Source organism: Scardinius erythrophthalmus (genome assembly GCF_964197995.2).
Source record: "Scardinius erythrophthalmus genome assembly, chromosome: 21".
Classification (NCBI taxonomy): domain Eukaryota; kingdom Metazoa; phylum Chordata; class Actinopteri; order Cypriniformes; family Leuciscidae; genus Scardinius; species Scardinius erythrophthalmus.
The window spans coordinates 13750381-13770683 of NC_138241.1; the positions used below are offsets into that span (position 1 = coordinate 13750381).

General features: G+C 37.1%; 2 protein-coding genes across 2 annotated transcripts; one reads left to right on the plus strand and one right to left on the minus strand.

Annotated features, from left to right (window-relative positions):
* Positions 1–785: 785 nt before the first annotated feature.
* slc25a28 (solute carrier family 25 member 28) lies at positions 786–13965 on the minus strand. The gene is made up of 4 exons (XM_081351852.1): positions 13003–13965; positions 7264–7492; positions 4877–4933; positions 786–2368 (listed from the first exon to the last, which is right to left on the minus strand). Exons 1-4 carry the CDS (start codon positions 13366–13368, stop codon positions 1830–1832), a joined length of 1191 nt encoding a protein of 396 aa, XP_081207978.1. The 5' UTR covers positions 13369–13965; the 3' UTR covers positions 786–1829.
* A 1237-nt stretch (positions 13966–15202) lies between these two features.
* LOC308682197 (uncharacterized protein) lies at positions 15203–18919 on the plus strand. The gene is made up of 8 exons (XM_081351717.1): positions 15203–15282; positions 16316–16501; positions 16648–16689; positions 16779–16829; positions 17159–17279; positions 17378–17530; positions 17628–17720; positions 18082–18919. Exons 6-8 carry the CDS (start codon positions 17393–17395, stop codon positions 18166–18168), a joined length of 318 nt encoding a protein of 105 aa, XP_081207843.1. The 5' UTR covers positions 15203–15282; positions 16316–16501; positions 16648–16689; positions 16779–16829; positions 17159–17279; positions 17378–17392; the 3' UTR covers positions 18169–18919.
* The last annotated feature ends 1384 nt before the right edge of the window (positions 18920–20303 follow it).

Genomic DNA, 20303 nt, shown 5'->3' on the forward strand with positions numbered 1-20303 from the left:
AACTCTTCCTGCTTTAGAGGTGCTGTTCCTTCATTCCCGAGGACACCAGCAGAGGAATTCCACAATCCACACAAAGGAATTAGGCCAAGTCGTGTATCTAAATATACTGGATAGCTTTTCAGGAAGTAATGACTAACTTATGAGCATCCAAGTAGGAATGTTAACACACATGAAACAAGTATAAATGCAAAAAATAAATCAAGGGTCGCCATATACAGTAATGCACTTGGAAATCAATGGTACAAACAGTTCCAGAAGATTCAAAAAGCAAAAAACGAGACATTTGAGCTCCAAAGGTGTCTAAATTCATCTTTTAAGTACTGGGACTATAGGTGAATGTTTTACCATTGTAATCACTGTGGATGGATGTTTCTTAATGTTAACCAGTTTTATATTATATACTGTATATTCTTTACATTATACAAACTTCTTGATATACATGTTTCTTGAGCAGCAAATCAGTATATTAGATGATTTCTGAAGGATCATGTGGATAAAGGAATAAATTACATATTTAAATAGAAAATAATTAATTTAGTTTGCCATAATATTTCAGAATATAACTATTTTTACTGCATTTTTCATCTAATAAATGTAGCCTCGTTGAGCACAAGAGACTACTTTCAAAAACATAAATCATACCAACCCCAAACTTCTGAATGATATAATGAGTGCAATTTTTTATATACAAACCAGTCAAAAAAATAAATCGTGTTAACCCAGAACATTCATTTAACTCCCAAATTAAATGAGTTTACAGATAAATTATTGAAATCACACAGACATCAGCTTTATGCATGCCAAGGAATTTCCTGCGCTGCGAATTTATTGGAAGCTGAGGAACAAAATGGAACGGGGCAGTCAGACTGCTGTCAATAAAACTCCATAGTTTCAGCAGAAACCTTCAAAAACAAGCGCTCAAATTCAGTTAAGAGCAAACCAAAATACATTCTAGTGTCCATCAAGAAATAACTCAAACCAATTCATATTCATTTAATTACTCAGAAGGACCTCGATAGATAAAGAATCTGATTTAAATGACACTCAGGCCATGTGATCTGCATGTGTAAGGCATTGTTGACTAGATATTACTAATGCTGGGCAGAAAGGACTGTGTCTTTCTAAAGCTCTCATACAGATCTATGCGGGCGTCCCCTAGAGACCTCAAAACTATTTCTAGAAGTTGTGGAGGGGCAGTGATCTCCGCCTCAAAACTTTGGAACAACTGCAGGAGCATTTCCCACAAGTGCTGACGAAATGCCACAGCCAGATACTACAAAAATACCTCTAACATATATCTTTCATTACCTCTGAGTGCTATTCATCCAGAGAAGGCAATAAATTACTGTACAGGTCTACATTCTGCCATAAACAATGATTTAAATGACATTTAAAATCCCAATTTGAATGTACAGATACGTCTTAAATTGTGCGCATTGGTTTTGGCTGGGTATATTAAAAAAATTGTTTCAGGTTTGCTCTTCTCGGTACTGTTTAGATGGGAAAAAAAAGGAATTGGAGAAGTCTAGAGATTCTGATGCCAACCCACACATTTAAAGGACCGCCCCCTCATTAGCATATCAAGTCTGAAGAGGCCTCTGATGCCCTCTTGTGGGACTCACAAAGATGGGTTTTTTTTTTTTTGAGCTGTCACAGTGAAAACTTAGGTCATGATTATTAGCTGAATTATACAGGAAAGTATTAAATGCTGAATGAAAAGAAGTAAACAGACATGAGTGTTTCGAACTCTATATGTGCGTATCATTTATTAAATCAGTCCGTTTGCAGCTCGAGTGCTTATCAGGTTGGGTATGCCAGGGTCTTGCTGGTTACTTCTCTCCGTCCCTCTGGATCCTGCGCTTCTCGTGCTGGTGTTTGGTGATAATGTACTTGAAGAACTCGTAGACGGACCAGCTGATGGCGGTCGAGGGCATCTGGTATATGACCCTGGCTTGAACGCCTTTGAAGTAAGCGGGCAGGCCGCCAAGCCTGTAGACAGTCCGGAAGGCATGGCCGAGGCCTGAGATGTGTCTTCCGCCCTGGCTGACAGAATCGAGAGCCAGAGACTCCTGCGTGTTCAGCAGCGTCTTGCAAACGTCCAGCGGCGTTGTGGCGGCGGCGGCGATTGCGCCCGCCAGCGCGCCCGACACCATGTGGGACGAGGGGTGGTATTGTCTTTGGGGGTTCAACAGCTCTTGCAGGTATTCGTACGTCATGAAGTGCAAAGCCTGGAAGGGCACGTTCATGGTGAGCTGCGTAGTGTAACTGCGATAAAAGGCCAACATCCCCTCCCGCTGCCACACGCAGCGCATACAGTCCAGGACGCCACGGTACGGCGAGTTATACATCTGCATCCTCTGCTTCACCACTGAACAAGGGGAGGTCATCGCGGTCCAGACAGGAAACAAAAGAGGACAGGAAGGGGGACGTTAATCAAGTGCGTGAACAAGTCAGGTCGTGATTGAAATACAGTAAGGCCCATCAAAGGAGAAATGTCCGTTTCATCCGGACGCGAGCGGATCAAACGAGCCTCCTGCGTGACCTACAGTCAAGCGGTCTGCTGGGAACGGACCAGAAGGAGAGCAGGTGTCTACGCAAGGTCTTAGTCTGGCACCTGCGCCGTTAACCTTGAGCCTCAAGAGTGCAGAAACAGACGCTGCGGTCTGACTGAGACTCGGGCCACTGGGGGATTTCGGCTAATGCTACCGTTTCAACATCGCGCAGCTGTTAATTAGAGCAAGGCCAATCTGCTCTCACAAGGCTGTCTTTTGAAAAAAAATTATTATTATTTTTTTTAAGGAAGAGAGAGAGTTTTGTAGTGAATTTAGATATTTTCTGCCACCTCCTGGCTGGGAGGTTAAGGTATGCTGCACAATTTGTGCATTATTTGGAGGAGAATTTTTTTTAGCAACTTTCTCCTTTCTATCTTTTTCTCCTACCATAGTATGTGCCCCAAAAATGTAAAAGAAAAAAAAAACTAAGAGGACCCATACAAGTAAAAAAAAAGTATCCATGTAAACTAGATACAGATGCAAAGTAGAACAATAAACATACTACCATTCAAAAGTTTGGGGTCATTAACATTTTTAAATGTTTTTGAAAGTGTCTTGAAAATATGCCCATTAAGGCTGCATTTATCTGGAAAAAACAGTAATATTATGAAATATTACATTATATATATATAATAATTATATCTAGGGATGCACCGATAGGATTTTTTTTGTGCCGATACCGATTTTAACAAACTATTGGCTGATTCCGATATTTGTCACTTGCTCTCTTTTTTGAACTTTTCTCATTAAAGTAGATTAGTGTTTTGATCATGTTTTAAATTAGCAGCCATTATCTATTTTATTGCTGCATCGTTAAATAATTTCAATTGAACGTGGATTGGATCCATTTAACATTCAAAAGGCCAACATAAATTCATAAATACAACAGAGCAAAGATGCATATGAAATAAACAGTGCTTTTCAGGTAGGTCAAACAGTAGTTTTCATGTATAGAAATTAAGTAATCAGATGTAATATATATTATTCATTTTATAGATTAAATATACATTAAAGTTAATTGGTTAAAGGAACACTCCACCGTTTTTTGAAATAGGGCTTATTCACCTTCTTTCCTACATTTAGATAGGTGGGCAAATGCATTTTTGTCTCAGTGCATGCATTGTTTTAGTTTGACAGGGTCGGCGCTAGCTTAGCTTAGCATAATGAATGGAATCCTTTGTTGCCAGCTAGCATGTCCTGAGTAAAAGTGATATAAAAAAAAAAAAACACCTAATGACTTCTTGTGGCCTGCGTATTCACAACGAGTACAAATAGCGATGCAGATTAACACTAGGTGATTTCCTAGGCAGATATTGACTTATATATTAAGGACTATATTAGGGGGAAGCACAGGCGAAGATATCTCTGCGCCCAAGTAGCAGTGCTTCGCCTGTGCTTCCCCCTAATATAGTCCCAAGTCAATATCTGCATAGGAAATCGCCTAGTGTTAATCTGCATCGCTTATTTGTACTCGTTGTGAATACGCAGGCCACGAGAAGTAATTAGGTGTTTTTTAGGTACTACTAGCTGGCAACAAAGGATTCTATTCATTATGCTAAGCTAAGCTAGCGCCGACCCTGTCAAACTAAAACAATGCATGCACTGAGACAAAAATGCATTTGCCCACCTATCTAAATGTAGGAAAGAAGGTGAATAAGCCCTATTTCAAAAAACGGTGGAGTGTTCCTTTAAGAATAGTGAGCTTTTTTTGTCTTTTGTTGTTTAATCAAATGAGCATAATTAAGTGGAATTGAGTGCTCTTTTACATTATCTTGCGCTTGAATATTTAAATTCACAAGGCTTAAAAACATGTGCAAAGGATAAACTTTCATGAAAAAAAAAAAGTATTTTACCCAGAGAAAAATGTTGTATTATGAAACAGACATTATACAACGTAGGGTATACACACAGTTAATTCATAAAACATCGGTTTGTTATATCGGCCTTTTCATGCTATAGACAATGGTTTTAAATTGATCAAAAATCGGCTGATAAATATCGCCGGTCGATACATCGGTGCATCTCTAATAAAATTATTATTAAAAACAGTTGTGCTGCTTAATATTTTTATGGAAACCATTTTTGGGATTCTTTGAAGAATAGAATGTTCAAATGAACAGTATTTATTTTAAATACAAATATTTTGTAACATTATAAACGTCTTTAGTGTCATAAATTTTAATGCATCTTTACAGAAAAAAAGTAAACCTACCAGAAAATAAAATCTTACTGACCCAAACTTTTGAATGGCAGTCTATATTAAAGACTTTTTCAATAGAAGTGAAGTGTAATAGTAAATAAAGTGAAGATTAAAGCTAATATACCTTCAGCTGGATTCATGGCAGCATCATGAAGCAATGTGGCAACACATCCAGCTGTCCCTGTAACACAGACCCTCAGAAATTAGCACCAAAATTAGGGCATGCACACAGTGGACAGTCACAGGAATCAAAATACAACAATCAGATATACAGATGGATCAGATCACGGTCAAACAAAAACTGTTCAAAAACCTGAACAGCCACCAAATACCCCCCATGATTTAACAGAGAGATTAAGGATTGACTGGATAAACTCTGGGGAATGTGGAGTCAGGAAAGAAAGAGTCTTTTGTTCAGAATACTGGCAATTACTTCACTCATCGTGTCTGTTTTACGGTAAAAAGCAAAAACTGCCGCTGCTACCTCTGAGAATACAATCAAAATACAGAGATGCTAACAGGACATGAGGCATTTTCCTGCAAATCATGATCCAAAAATAATAATAATATGATGCCAAATAATTATTTTTTATCCCTTTTCGTATTCTACTGGTAAACGGTAATATGCCAGCAGTTACTTACCACCCTTTCACCCTGACCTGGAGGAAAGAGAAAGAAAAGAGACACAGCAACACCAACAATGACTTTTACCATGAGCTCCGCAATGTTGAGTCTAAGGCCGAGATTTACTAACAGCTTGCGCCGGCACAAAGCCTCTTTTGCCGTTAAAAAAAACTACCGTCAGGACAGCCGATGAAAAGCCGTGGACACAGTTATACTTGTGCTGACCTTATTGCATATGTAGGAGTTTTCATGTCAAGACAGCAACATTTATGGGCAGAGAGTATTTAAAAGAATCATGCAATGTGATTTACTAAGGTTTGCAGTAGTCAATTTTCAGGTATTTTCACCATTATTTAACACCCCTCACATGTTTAGTTCATCCAAAAATTAAAACTCTCACCCTCATGTTGTTCCAAACCCGTAAGATTTTTGTTCATCTTCAGAACACAAATGAAGATCTTTTTGATGAAATCTGAGAGCTTTCTGTCCCTCCATTGACAGCTACGCAACTACCATTTGACTCTTCAAAAAGTTCTTAAAGAGATTGTAAAACTAATCCATATAAATTGAGCGGTTTAGTCCAAATTTTCTGAAGAGACTCGGTCACTTTATGTGATAAATGGATTTAATTTAGGCTTTTATTCACATATAAGCATTCATCAACTCACACATCATAAGTTGTGGTAAACGGAAGCTCAACCATGTTCGCTTGACGTGCGAGAACCAATGAGGTTCATTCTCGTGTTATGCATCACGTTTGAGCTTTCGCAAGAACCAATGAGGTTCATTCTCGTGTTACGCAGCACGTTTGAGCTTCAGCAAGAACCAATGAGGTTTTTTCTCACGCATTAAGCAAGTACGGTTGAGCTTCTGTTTGTGTTCTCTGATCAATGTTTATATCTGTTCATCATATAAAGCGATCATGTCTCTTCAGAACATTTGCAACTAAACCGCTCGATTCAGATAGATTAGTTTTACAATCTTTTAATACAATTTCTTCTTTTGCATTTCGAAGATGAACAAAAGTCTTATGGGTTTGGAACGACATGAGGGTAAGTACTGATGACAAGTTTTTGTTTTTGGGTGAATTAACAGATTTTGCACCTGACATTACTGAATTTGCACACTCTCAGTAGATATCCTGCAGAACTTTCCACTCCCACCGGTGCTTTTATTAGATTGCGGCCACATGCTAATTTGCTCTGTTTAGTAAATCTGGCCCTAAGGATGCTTTCACACTTGGTTCGATTGCCTGGTCCAAACCAGAGTTCGACATCAGTCGGGTGTGCGTCAAAAGTGCTAGTGTGAAAGCACCCTAAGTCTAAATACCCACTACAGCACAATTTGATAAATGCAATAATAAAATATAAATCAATCACTTATTAATAAACTAGTGTTCCATTACTATGCATAATTTAAGCTTTATAATGAACACTTTTCATTATATGGACATACCGCAGGTCAGTTTAGCTTGCGTAGTGACATTACATTAGGTTTAGCTTTTAAGATAATTCCAATAACGTTTATTCCCTTAATGTTTACGGTTGAATGCGTTTTCGGCTCCCTCTGGAAGTGGTCGAAAGTGGGCAAGCTCAAAAAGTTTCAGACCCATTTTACACCTGTATTTAACGTCGTCCACTTGTGATCCGATCGACCAAAATGCATCTTAATACCAGGTGTAAACAGGGCCTTAGTTACTTTAGTAACTTTGGACACTACCAATGGATCTAATATGTGAATACAGTTCATTTGAAAAGGCCTTATGAAAAAGCAAAAAAGACCATGTTTACTGACTGCCCTACGTAGAAAAGCATGCCAATCAGTCTAGAATTGTGGGTGTGCTGGTAAGAGGAAATCAGCAGTGCTGATGGGCGGGAAAACTGGTACCGTTCGCCAAATGACTGTTTGCTCCTGGATGGATGATATCACTGAGGACCTTTTTCAACCTTTCATAACAGGCGAAGTAAAGTGCGTGGGCAGGCCCCGCCCCTACAGCTGTAACATTCAGGCCCCTGATTGGCCTCCAGATTCCCTCTGTCCTCACGATTTGCCGCAGAGCGTCCATCACGTTACGGTAGCGGGCAGCTGGCTCTGGCTGAAGGCTCTGCATGCGTGTCTGCAACAAAGAACAACTGTTTACTTACAAGCCCCGGAATGTAGATTAACGTATTAGTTTAATGTGGATATAGAAATTTTTAATTCAGACCTGCTGATACTTTATTTGTCCCACGCAAAAATAAAAAGTTTTAAGCAACTTCTTTTCATACATACATAATACAATATATTATATATTTAATCTGCGAAAATTGCTGGAAATAATACATCTACAATTTATAAATAATTTCAATGTCATTACAATCCCTTGGTGGACTCTATCAAGGCCAAATGTATACATACAAAATCACTGTCTTGACGAGTATGCACATAAACAGTCAGTTTTGTCGTAAGTGAATGTAAACAGTTGTGTAACTGCACGTGTAACAGTATATTGGATCCGTGCATTCGGTCTTAAAGTGACAGCAGCCTAATAATCCAGCTGCTGTCTCTGATTTTTTCTGTCTTTTATTGTTTGAAGGACATTAATGACGTGCGGCTCTTGAATGACTAACTTTTGTAACCTTAATCGCAATGATTAATGTATTTAGTTTATTCAGGGAAGACCATACAGTATTTTACATTTGATTCCTTAGAAATTTTAAAGGAATTTAATTACTTCAATACTACTGTTAGACAAAAAACTTAAAGCACTGTTTATTTTATTTGTATCTTTATTCTATTTTATTTATTTGTGCTACTCCTTATTTTAGTACTGACTGTTTACTTGTCTTTTTTTGTGAATTCAATTCAGAGTTTAAAATCGGGCAAAATACTACCTTGCTGATATTTAAATCAGCAGGATTTGATTTTGTATAATTTTCTAGGTTGGTGGTGATTCCTCTTGGTTAGAATTGCATTCCGGTGGGGGAGAGTATATTCCCCCTTCGGTTGAAATCACGGGGGGCCCCACGAAAGCCAGGGGCCCCGAGAATCGCCACCATCTTTCTTCCCTTCTAGCAACAGCCCTGTGTCCCAAAATGTCCTTATTTATTTTTAATTTATTATCTCAGGCCTGCAAAAAAGTGATACCAATCCAACACACACACAAAAAAAATGTGCGTTAAATTAAGTACGTATAAGGTTTACAATTTATGTAAATCAATTTAAAATAGACCAAAAAAAACTGTAGACCGCAAAAATAAAACAAATATGATTGAATCCAGCCTTGCAAACAATGCATTACAATGCTGAGTCATTGGATCTGTAGATCAGAACCGAAGTTTGAAGCAATAAGGTCACACAGGGACTTAATCTACCTAATCCTCTTTTCCTGCAGCGCTACTGTATCACCTGATGTACATCAGAAACATGGATGCAAATCAGTGCCTGAAGATGACTGAAACACTGAAGCAGAAACACTGGCTTTCAACAGGACGAAAACTAAATGTTGGAACGGAAGCAGCCAGTAATGCACATGTTTAGTAGGTTTACGTTGTGAACTTTAGACTACCACAAAAGTCATGTTTGTATTGACGAGGTCAGATTAAGAGTAGCTGAAAATATTAGTTCAGAAGCAGCAGCAGCAATGTGGTGAAATTTGAGTAGTTTTAAACCTGTAAGGAAACAGTACTTCCATTATAAAAGGCCCGGGAAATAATTATATTTGCCAATAAATGTGCGTAAATCATATCTAAAACCAGTTCCTCATGACAGGGGAGTGAGGAACTGCAACCTCCGACAGGAAGTTCCAAGATTGCTCTTGAAATGCTCAGGATTGCAAAATAGACTAAAGTACAGAGATTAAATCTGAAACCTTGCAAAACAAAGAACTGATCTTTTATTACAACAAAGGAAAATATTTCCATTAAGAAACAGCGTACTAGGATTAAGTCCATTCTCAAAATGAATTCCCTTCCATACGTTTTAAGTAATTTGTGATTACTGATTATTTTTAAATTATTTTCTGTTATTATAGTGAAGCATAATCCAAAAAAATAAAAAAGTTTAGATTCACAACTCACATTTGATAAACAAAGCAACTTTCAAAAAAGGTATTCAAATACATAATATTGGTTTAAAAAGAAAGTAGATCTGTACAAATTAAAGTAACGAACCAATTTCATCTGTGCTTGCAAATAATATATATTACTTCAGCGTTCTACACTTTGTTCTAATTCTCTTCTCTAAACAGGGCCAATGTGCAGTGTGCCACCCTGACCCTGTGTGTTCAGTGATTTAAACTTAACCTTTGACTCAAGGGTAAATCCTTCTACGTTTACCTTCCCCAATGACTCATACTGGTGTGAATCAACCTCAGCTTGGAATTTACATGTTTTGCAAAGAGACACAGACCAAAGAAATATTTAACAGGAAAATACTACAACCAATTTCAAAATTAAGATATTCACCCAACAAGAAAAACGTGCCGCGAACTTGATTTGATAGATTGATATATTAAAAACTGACTGCACCATCATACGTGATCTCTGATCGGTAGATGAAGAGGGGAAGATAATTTTACATTTTTGTAAAATGTGTGGCAGTTGGAGCATTGTGGCATTCTGAGCATATGAAAATTTGAGGGGAAAAGCCCAACATGTAGGCTATGGCAAATATTTATATTTAGGGTTTAAAAAAAATACATGTTCTAATATGCAAAACAGATTTGTGTTTTCTAGATTCACAATCTGGACTGGCTAATTTAGGAGAGAACAGCTGTAAAAGACATGATAAAGTGTCTTCGTCTGTAAAGAACCCTTCACATTATCCTGACAAGAGCAGCTGAACACTCAAAGCAACTTCCTTAGAGTTTGGCCCAAATCTGAGTTGTTTGCTCATATGTGACTCATATCTGCTTTTCCTAACAGTGTGAATGGCACAAACCACATAAAATCTCATCTTTTCAATTACGGTTTTGGACCACTTCCATATGGCTATGTGTACAGACTGTCAGTCCGAATCTGATTATTTGTGTACCTGGTCTAAATTATTGACTGTCCAGACTGTGTATCGAAACTGTTTGGGTCTGATTTGCATGTCCCGTGGCGCACTTTCATTTTCCGGAATATCTGCATTGGTTTCTACAGCAATGACCTTGCGTTATACGCCAGAAACAACAACAGCATCAATGTGGAGGGGTGTGCAATACAGATGTTGTCTTATTTACAACATAACAATGTGTAGCCGCGCCCGCGCTGGACTACTACGTCTTCTGAGGCAGTGGCAGAAAGATAGCAGGCTGGTATGCGCGGCTTTATTCCCTTCTGTCATATCCGCCAGTCTTAAAATTCAGCATGTCTCCAATATAAACATCACTTTCTGCTAGACCAGCACTTTGAGACAACACAACCTTGTTTCTGCAGCTACTTTCAGCATGTTTACTACAACAACGTCTGACGTGTACGCTTTACATGGCATGATAAAGTGACAAACCACGCTAAATCCCATTAGAGTGCTCAGACTGAAATGGATTTCCAGAAATGGAATTTGAAAAAGATTTCAAACCATATATGAATGTAGCTCGAAACAGATTCGTAAATATCGCATTTCGTGTGATTTTTTTTTACATTTATACTTGCTAAATATGATCGGATGCCAATCGGATATGCACACAAATCGGATTTGGACTGACAGACTGAACAAGGCTTTAGTGGTCCTAAATCTGACACAGGTCAGATGTTTTGCAATGCGACCTCAGTCTGAACAGTCTTCATGCAACTTTTACATCACTCTAGTCTAGATCAACATTCATCACTAATTCATGGGAATCAGATTTAACCCACCCAGTCAGTCCAGGACCATGATCTTTTCGCACTGGAATCTGATATTGAGCACATTTGAAACAACGTCAACAGCTATACAAAAAATAAATAAATCGTAATTCAGCACTAATGCTCGCAGTGTGAATGTAGCCTTATAGTGTTCCTGCAAAGCAGCTTCCATTACATGTGACGTGACAAATGACAGTGTCCTGTTCAGGGAAACAATGGTTTTAGAGTAGGAATTAGGGCTGGGTAATGACACAAATTTCATGATTTGATTCAATTTGATTTTGATTCCCAAGCTTTTGATTGAATTCAATTCTGAGCACAAATTAATTTGATATCGATTCATGTAGATAGACCTATATACAAGTTTTTGTATAATAACAACGTTAGAATAATACATTTAATGACATAATTATGTTTCTACTCCAATTAGTTTTTTGAAATATAAACATTTAATTGGTGGCTGTAATAAAAACTTGTTTTCATGACAAATTTCTTCAAACATACATTAGGTTATATACTTTAGAATAGCCTAATGAATATATTATGCATAGATTTATAAAAATGCTTCTCTATAGACTTCATTTTTCTAGCTGACTACCAAGTTCATAGACATAAATGGCTTTTGTAAGGTAAATGTAAAGTCGCGTGACACTGTTTACAAGTTTTTTTTTTATTGATTTTATTGACTGACTGAGCGATTATATTAGACATAAAACGTATTTCGGTAACCTGTACCATTTCTTTCAACATACCTTCTGATGTTCATTCAAGTTAATTTCATGCTATAACTAAAGAGGAAGCGATGATCAGTTTGCCGCTTGAACTGAGGCTCTACAGCGATCTGTCACACCACATTAAAGAGCGCCACACAATATTTATTGTTGAAATTTTGTGATAAAATTGACAGAATTTGAAAGCTGAGACTTTGTTTCATTGCAAAATTAACAAAGCTTACTGCGATGTATTGAATGGGAGGCACGCTACAAAGTTGTGTGCATTTATCAAATGAAAACAGCACTTAAGATCTATTCCACATGGGATCATCAAAATCTGAATTTATTTAAATTGAGAAATCGATACTTTTAAACCCAGCCCTATGCATTATGATATCAGTCTAGTCAGAACTAGAGCATATCACAGATCTGCTGTGGTGCATGGCATGCATATATTAAAAATATATATATATTTAGTTAATGTACTGTCTTCTATGGTAACCTTTAACTTAAAAGACAAAAATAATCTAAATACAGACCATTTGAACTAAAAATACAGCGGAATCAATGCGCATGCGCACTAGCCCAGAGCAGCGTCAACATGGTCATGTGGTTTACGAGCAGAGCCACGTGTGACCTTCTAATCTCATGTTCATGTTTCATAATGACACCTCGTTGAAAGAAAGGTACTACAAACACTCCCAACCACAGGATGCATTCATATTACAACAACAAAAAAAGAGGCAAGTTGCTGCTGAAATTACATACAAGGGACTTGAGTTAGTTATTACCAGATTAGTCCAGACAGATCTTGATGTTTAAGAGATTACAGAACTACAAATGAACATTACCATTAATAACCGCAAGGACGAAGTGAAGTGCAGTAGTAAAGTTTAAAAGTACAAAAACTAAAATCTGAGAAAGGGCGTGAGGGAAATGACTGTCTGAAAAGTATGCAGTCTGTAAAACACAGAGGAGACCACAGGGAAACTAACTCGACCTTGCTGGATCTTTCAAGGGCCTGCTAGTCACACCAGACCTGTTAGTAAATGAATTCTTTGCTTTTTTTAAATTATTTATAAAACTCTCATCTCTCATTTATTTACCTTCACACAATCAATAGGGAACATCAGGCAATGCTCCATGATTCCTGCCACTGCTCCTGCCAACATGTGCGTGCTGGTGGAGGCGCCCTGGGGCAAACCCTCATAGTCCGGTTCCGAGAGATCAGTGGCCTCTTGGGAGCCATAGACATGTCCAACATGAAGCTCCGGTTCTGCTGCTAACCGAGGTGTCAAAGTGCCAACGAGACTTTCCGAAACACCCCAGAACCTGCCGCCGAGCCAGTGTATCTCCGCGCCCGCGGAAGCTCCGGCCACCGCGGCATCGCCGCCCGATGTGTCCGCTGTCATCCGCCGCCTGCGCACAAAACCATCCGCTTCCATTTGCAGCACCCTGTCCTTTAAAATCATGCGTCCCACGCCCGATGTTTACGCGTTTCGTTCAGGCCTCTCCCGCCTGCGCACCGGGGAGAGGACGCGTCTCGTTCAGCGAGAACTGCGCAGCAGGAGGTGACCGACAGTACAGGCCGCGGACTCGCGGAGGGAAACGGAAACGCCCTCTCACTCTGTCCTGTTCTGTGATTGGTAGAAGCCGTTGCCATTCAAAACAGAACGCGCGCAGTGACATAACATAGCGAAAGCAGCCTAGGTACACACACACACACACACACACACACACACACACCACACATGCGCATACACTATACATAAGCATATATATGAAACTGATTCTTGAGATAAGGGACAAAACATGTTTTAGAAGTTAGTTTTTTTTTATTTAATAATACATTACCTATAACTGATATATTTGTAGACAGGTCTCAGATAATGAACCTTGCAAGGTTTTTCTGAAAAAGTTTTTTTCTAAAAATGTACAACAATTCACTTCATAACTTTATTTGTGACACATTAAAAAGGATGCTATTTTAATTTGATTCATCCAACAACAGCATAAAGTCTTCATTTATGTAATATGGGGATCAGTAAAGGTGCTAAGTGGAAAAAATACATTCTCTGCATTTTTTTTTCTGGTTAGGGTTATTAATAACTATCCACTTCCTACATTCCTTAAATCTCTACTTAATCTTAAACATATACTGTATAACCAATGTTCTTAGGTAAATCAGATGTAATATCGTAGTTCAGTTGATGTTTTAATATTTTAACAAAATAAATAATAAAAAAATATATACAATATTTCTTTCAAAATTAATTGAAACCTTCATCTGACGGTGTTAAAGAGGGAGTTGACAAAGGTCAACTGAAGCAACAACTGATTGTCAAGACAACAAATTAAGACAACAAACTAAATTTTGAACTAATATTTAATTTAATACAACAATCCTTCCAATGTTTTTTTTCTCTCCTTACAATACAGTAGGCCTACATCTCATTCTGGTTCTTCAGTAGCTCATACAAGAAGCTTATGTTAGGTTGAGTGTAATGTTAAGCATTAGCAGAAATAGAAATGTTCCCACTGAGAATCCAAAGGATCTGTAGCTTGTCTTTAAACTGCATCAATTACGTACATATTATTTGTGCTGACCTGCATGACTTAAGCTGTCGGAAACTGGCATGTTCGCTCTATAAGTCCATTACATCAGGGTTTGCTATTGCTGTGATCTTGTGAGTGACAGGTTGTAAAAAAAATAAAAAAAAATAAAGATGTGTACAAATTATTTATTTGTAATAATAACTGCAATATTCCATAAAAATAAGAATCATCAATTTTCTTTTTCAATTCATGGTGACAGTAGATGTAAAGATGCCATGTATATAAGGCATGTAAATCAGGCAAAATATATATGTAAATAAAATCATGAAACAACAATAGATTATTTCCCCATATGCAAAAATAAAATAAAAATAATATCACTATATAAAGAGTTTTGTGAGCACTTGTCAACTCCATCAGCTTACAGGTCAACTCCATCAAAACCTTGTTTTTACGCAGTTGTAGCTGCCTTAATAAACATCAAAAATGCCAAGATTTATCCCAGAAATTTGCAGAAACTATTACACCGGGATCACTCAAAAAAATGATTCAAGGCCTTCTTAGGTATGACACATTTAAATTGTGTTCACTTTATTTAAATATATCTAATTAGGAATAATACGTATATATATTTAATAAGTCTAACATAAAATGTATAAATAGTGTCATCTATGAGATTTCATTTAATTTGGTTAACTCAAATTAATTTGGCTTCGGAGAGCGTCATTTGCGCATGTGCAAGACAAGCTCAGAGAAGAACATGCTCAGAGGGTGTGGCCGCCATTTTATCGTCTGCCGCCGCAAGGACTGCGCATCGTCGTTCGTTATTGGTAAGTATTATCTTGTTTGAGTATTTGTAATAAAGAATTTATCTCACTGTAAGAGGATGTGTAACTTATATCATAATTTTGAGTGAAATATGCAACAGCATGTGAAAGTTATGCAAGGTGAATTGTTTTAAGTGTCCCTTCGATAGCTTAACTTACTCACGCAACGTGCAAATTCTGTGTTAGACCAGTCTAACGATCCCGAATTTGACTGTAACTGTGCAAAATTGGTTCTTAACTTATTGGCTTGCTAGCTGGATTGATCCGTCATAAAATGAATTGGAGGCTTGCGATCGCCGCGATTGTTTCGGCGCCGAGTCTATTTTTAGCTGCGTCACTCACTCACGCTGAATTGGCCACAGTGCGTTTTTCTTGATCAAATTTGACCTGCCTAACATGAAAAATAAGACATTTCACCATAAAATCATGAAGTGAGGTGTTCCGTGTTTCACAATCACAATATTAAGATTACTTTGATCATGTAAACTACCTATTTACAACATCGTAGCTGAGCTGCCCAAGGTAAATCAGAGCAAGTGACAGACGGGTTAGCCTAAGTTACATCAGAACACCTGAAAAATGTGACAGAATGGACGATAGTCGTCTGTTTTTGCAGTAAACACGCTATTTGATTAACGCTATAAAACGCATATTTGTTGAAATTATCGATCTATGTATTCTGTGAAGTCCCATTCGTTTCTCAAAAAAATAAGCAGCTATCTATCTATCTATCTATCTATCTATCTATCTATCTATTACATACGCACTTTGATGGCGTATAATATGATATAAAAAGTCATTTTTGCGTATCAATTGCACGATGAAACACAATGCATGCTATAGATATGCATAGATATATGCATAGATATAGACAATTGTACCAAGTAAACATTTAAAATTATTTTAAAATCAATTTAATTACTTGAGAGAATTGTAAAGTGTCATATTAAGGGATTAGTTCACCTCAAAATGAAAATTTCCTGATAATTTACTCACCCTAATGTCATACAAGATGTTCATGTCTTTCTTTTTTCAGCTGGGATCATGCAGAGCCCTTTGAAGCACTTCAGAGCCTTTCGAAATTGCATTGATTTGGACTTCAACTATTTGGTTACCGTTGAAGTCCATTGTGTGGAGAAAAATCCTGAAATGTTTTCCTCAAAAAAATTTATTTCTTTTCCACTGAAGAAAGAAAGACATGAACATCTTGGATGGCATTGGGGTGAGTAAATTATCAGGAAATTTTCATTTTGAGGTGAACTAATCCTTTAAGTGAACGAGTTGGGTAAAACAGAACCATGTAAACAAAAAGCATATTTTCATGTGAGTACTGGTTCCCACTCCTAATCAACATCTTCTCTTTCACAGTTTTATGAACATGACCAGGTGAACAGCAACCTCCTATTTATAGTAAGTCATATTCAAATATTCTGATTTAGGCTGCTTGTGTCATTTGTTAAATATGGTATCTTATAATACTTTTTTATTCTTCTTTTTAGGATTGTTTCTTTTTTAGTGCAAAGAATGTGTCCATCGAAACTAGCTAGCAGGTATTTGTTTCTGCAGCATTTTAGGCAGACTCATGTGTGCTTTAGGGGCAGTTTTCGCTATCCATGTCCATACACAGATTGCCCATGCACGTTTAGTACATGGAGTAAGCTTCTTAATCACACATACAAAAATACATGCTAAACAGGAAACTCCAAAGCCAGAAGAATTAACAACATTCCAGTATCATGTGTGTTCATGCAAGGAGCTAGCAGCAGAAAGATTATTTTCAACACATAAATGGACATCTCAGGCATAATGAAACAGTTCAGTGTATGTTTGTAGGATGTGCATTTGAAAGTAATATTTACAGTACATTTAACACCCACAGATACCGGAAACACAATCCACATTCCACATTCATTAATAGAATTCAAACCCATTGTCGTCAGCCAATGCCCATGATAGAGGTGTTTAAGAATCAATGGCCAGCTCTATTTCAGCAGAGTGAAGTAAGTAAACATGTTATGTAGTGTTTTATTTTAGTCGTTATTGGGTTCTTTTCGTAATAAGAAATTGTTTTTTGTTGTTGTTTTTTTCCATTTTGAAGGTGTAAGCAGAGTTCATGCAGATCACTATGAAGCCACTGCAGTCAATGTTCCTACAGCTGGACCACTTTTCAGATAAACTGATGCAGATCTTCAAGAGCAAAGGAGGAGTTAAGGGGCAAAAGATCAAAAACGCCCTGGCGATCAGAGACTCTGTTAGTATAAATGCATGCAATGTCTTCTGTTTTGTCTAGTTATTGTACAGCTTTCTGCATTTGGCTAATTTCAGTCTTGATTTTCCCCCTGCTGTAGTGTGACAACATAAACATCAGGAGAGAGTGCACCCTGAAAGGCCTGATGATCTACCTGACTGAAGATCCAGACTCTTTCTTCAAGGAGTATGTGGTAAGTGATTATTATGAATATAACAACAATGTTAATACTTTTATGTTTTAAAAGAATATATGATTGATTATTATTAAATGCTCAATTTTCATTTTCATTTCACAATAAAATAGGTATTTTTTAATAGGAATAATTTTGCAGGGGTAATAACTTTGTGTATGCCTTTCATTGTTCATCTGAACACAATAGAATTTGTAGAAGTTTTCAGATGTGTATGTCTATGTCCATAAAATGAAAATAAATGGCAGCCAACAATGTAATAGTAAAAGTGAAAAGTAGCAATGCAATTTGCTGATTACTTTTAAAATATAAAGGGTCAAATTCACCTGGGCTTAACCAAAGTGTTTTGTGTTTTGTCCAGGCCACTGAGGATGCAGAAAATGGGGATTTACAAAATCCAAAGAGGAGATTGTACAGAAGACATAGGAGTTGTGATCGAGGGCATTAAGGTTTTGAGGGACCTAGACTGCGTGATCCTGGCATTCATCATGCTGTTCGGTCTCATTTATGCTCTTGATCTTAATTTTCCTGACAACCTCAAGTAAACCTTCAAGTTTATCCAGAAAATCCTAATGAACTTGGATGGACATAGGCTGAATGCAAAAATCCAGCAAGTTAAAATCAAGCTGTTTGCATGAGATGTGCACTTTTTTTGAGAACACAATGAGAATTATTTGAGAATACATTGTTGTATATTGAGTCATTAACATATTTATGCACGCACGCACACACACCACACATTATTATTACTTTTTTTTTTAACACTCTTACATGCTTTTTCTTACACACTTTTTGTGTGTATTTCTACTTAGTCGTTCTTGTCTTTAGGGATAGTTCACCCAAAAATGAAAATTATGTCATCATTTACTGATCCCGGGGTTGTTCCAAACCTGTATAAATGTATTTGTTCTGTTGAACACAAAGGAAGATGTGTTAAAGAATATGGGAAACTTAACAGTTCTGGGCCACCATTGACTTTCATAGTTGTTGTTTTTTCTTCCTACTATGGAAGTCAATGGTGGCCCAGAACTGTTCAGTTTCCCATATTCTTTAACATATATTCCTTTGTGTTCAGTAAGAACAAAGACATTTGTACATGTTTGGAAAAAGGCTTTAAAATGTGTACTTGCATTTTTCTAAGTACTTTTCACATTAAATAACTATTGCACTATTGTGTTTTAAATAAAAACATCTCGATCAAGATTTGTCTCTGGTCTCTATGGGGTACAAAATAAGGATTTCCTAATTGATTTTTCAATGAAATGTTCTAATTTAAGTTTAAGAAGCATAAAACTTATTTTTAAATGTATCCATTTCATCTAAACTATTTGATCAAAATTGAGTTGGACCAACTCATTTAAGTTGGTCAAAATTGAGTTGGACCAACTCATTTAAGTTGGTCAAAATTGAGTTGGACCAACTCATTTAAGTTGCTCATAATTGAGTTGGACCAACTCACTTAAGTTAGTCAAAATTGAGTTGGACCAACTTAATTACATTTCATTGCATGAATTAGTTTTTTATAAGTTGGGGCTACACATATTTATTGGATGGAAATCCTGCCATCAATTAAATTGAGTTTGTCCAATGAGTCATTTTTTTGAGTGATGATGAAACTATTTACACACCATCGTATTTAATTATTATTAGGCTATTATTAAAAAGGGTGTTTATTGTGTTGCAGCACTGGTTCATTTCTTAAAATTCAGTTAGACTCTAAATGTAATTTGCATTTACTAATATTAAAATAAATTTACATGTCTTTGCTGAAAATATATTTTCTAAAAGGTATTTATCAACTCTGTTTCTTATGAATAAAACTGTGATGCAATCAAGTTCATTCTGATACTTTTAGATGATTCATCGATCATTCATCGGTTTTCTGCTCGGACTGATTCAGTCTGATTCGTTGTTCAGACTGGTTGATTGAAAAGATTTGACTCACAAGAACTGCACCCAGCTTCAGAAAAGCAATTGTCAGGTTCTAAACAAAAAACTAAGGAAATGTACTTAACATAAACCATCTTAAGATGGCTTCCTGGTCCTAGCTGGTCTTTATTTTGATCGTTTTAGAGGGGTTTTGGGATGAGACCAACAGGCCTGAAAAATAATAGTTCTGCCAGGCTCATGGACCAGCTTTAAAGGAGAACTCCAGTCAATTTTAACATTGAGCTAATTTTTTTGTAAATTTGGAGTGCTGTCACTAGGCTAAACACTTCCTGGTTTCGGTCGAAGTCCACAGTAGTCGATTGTCGAGTTCACGCGCGTGATCATAGATAACTAAACGTTCACGTGAACTCGTCAATCGACTACTTTGGACTTCGACCGAAAACAGGAAGTAAATACAGGTATGTGCGCTGGCTGAATTAACATCACTTTTATTCATATCTTTCACATCTACTGCAGTCAGATTCACTCGTGTTCACTCTGAAGGAATCACTCACAATGGCTGGGCACTTGTAATGACACATCAAGGATGTTAAGAGGCTAAAAGCAGGTTTAGTACTTGCCCCATTGAAGTCAACAGGGTGCAAATTTTAAAAAGAGGATAACACGGTGTAGGCAACACCGATGTTTGTCGTT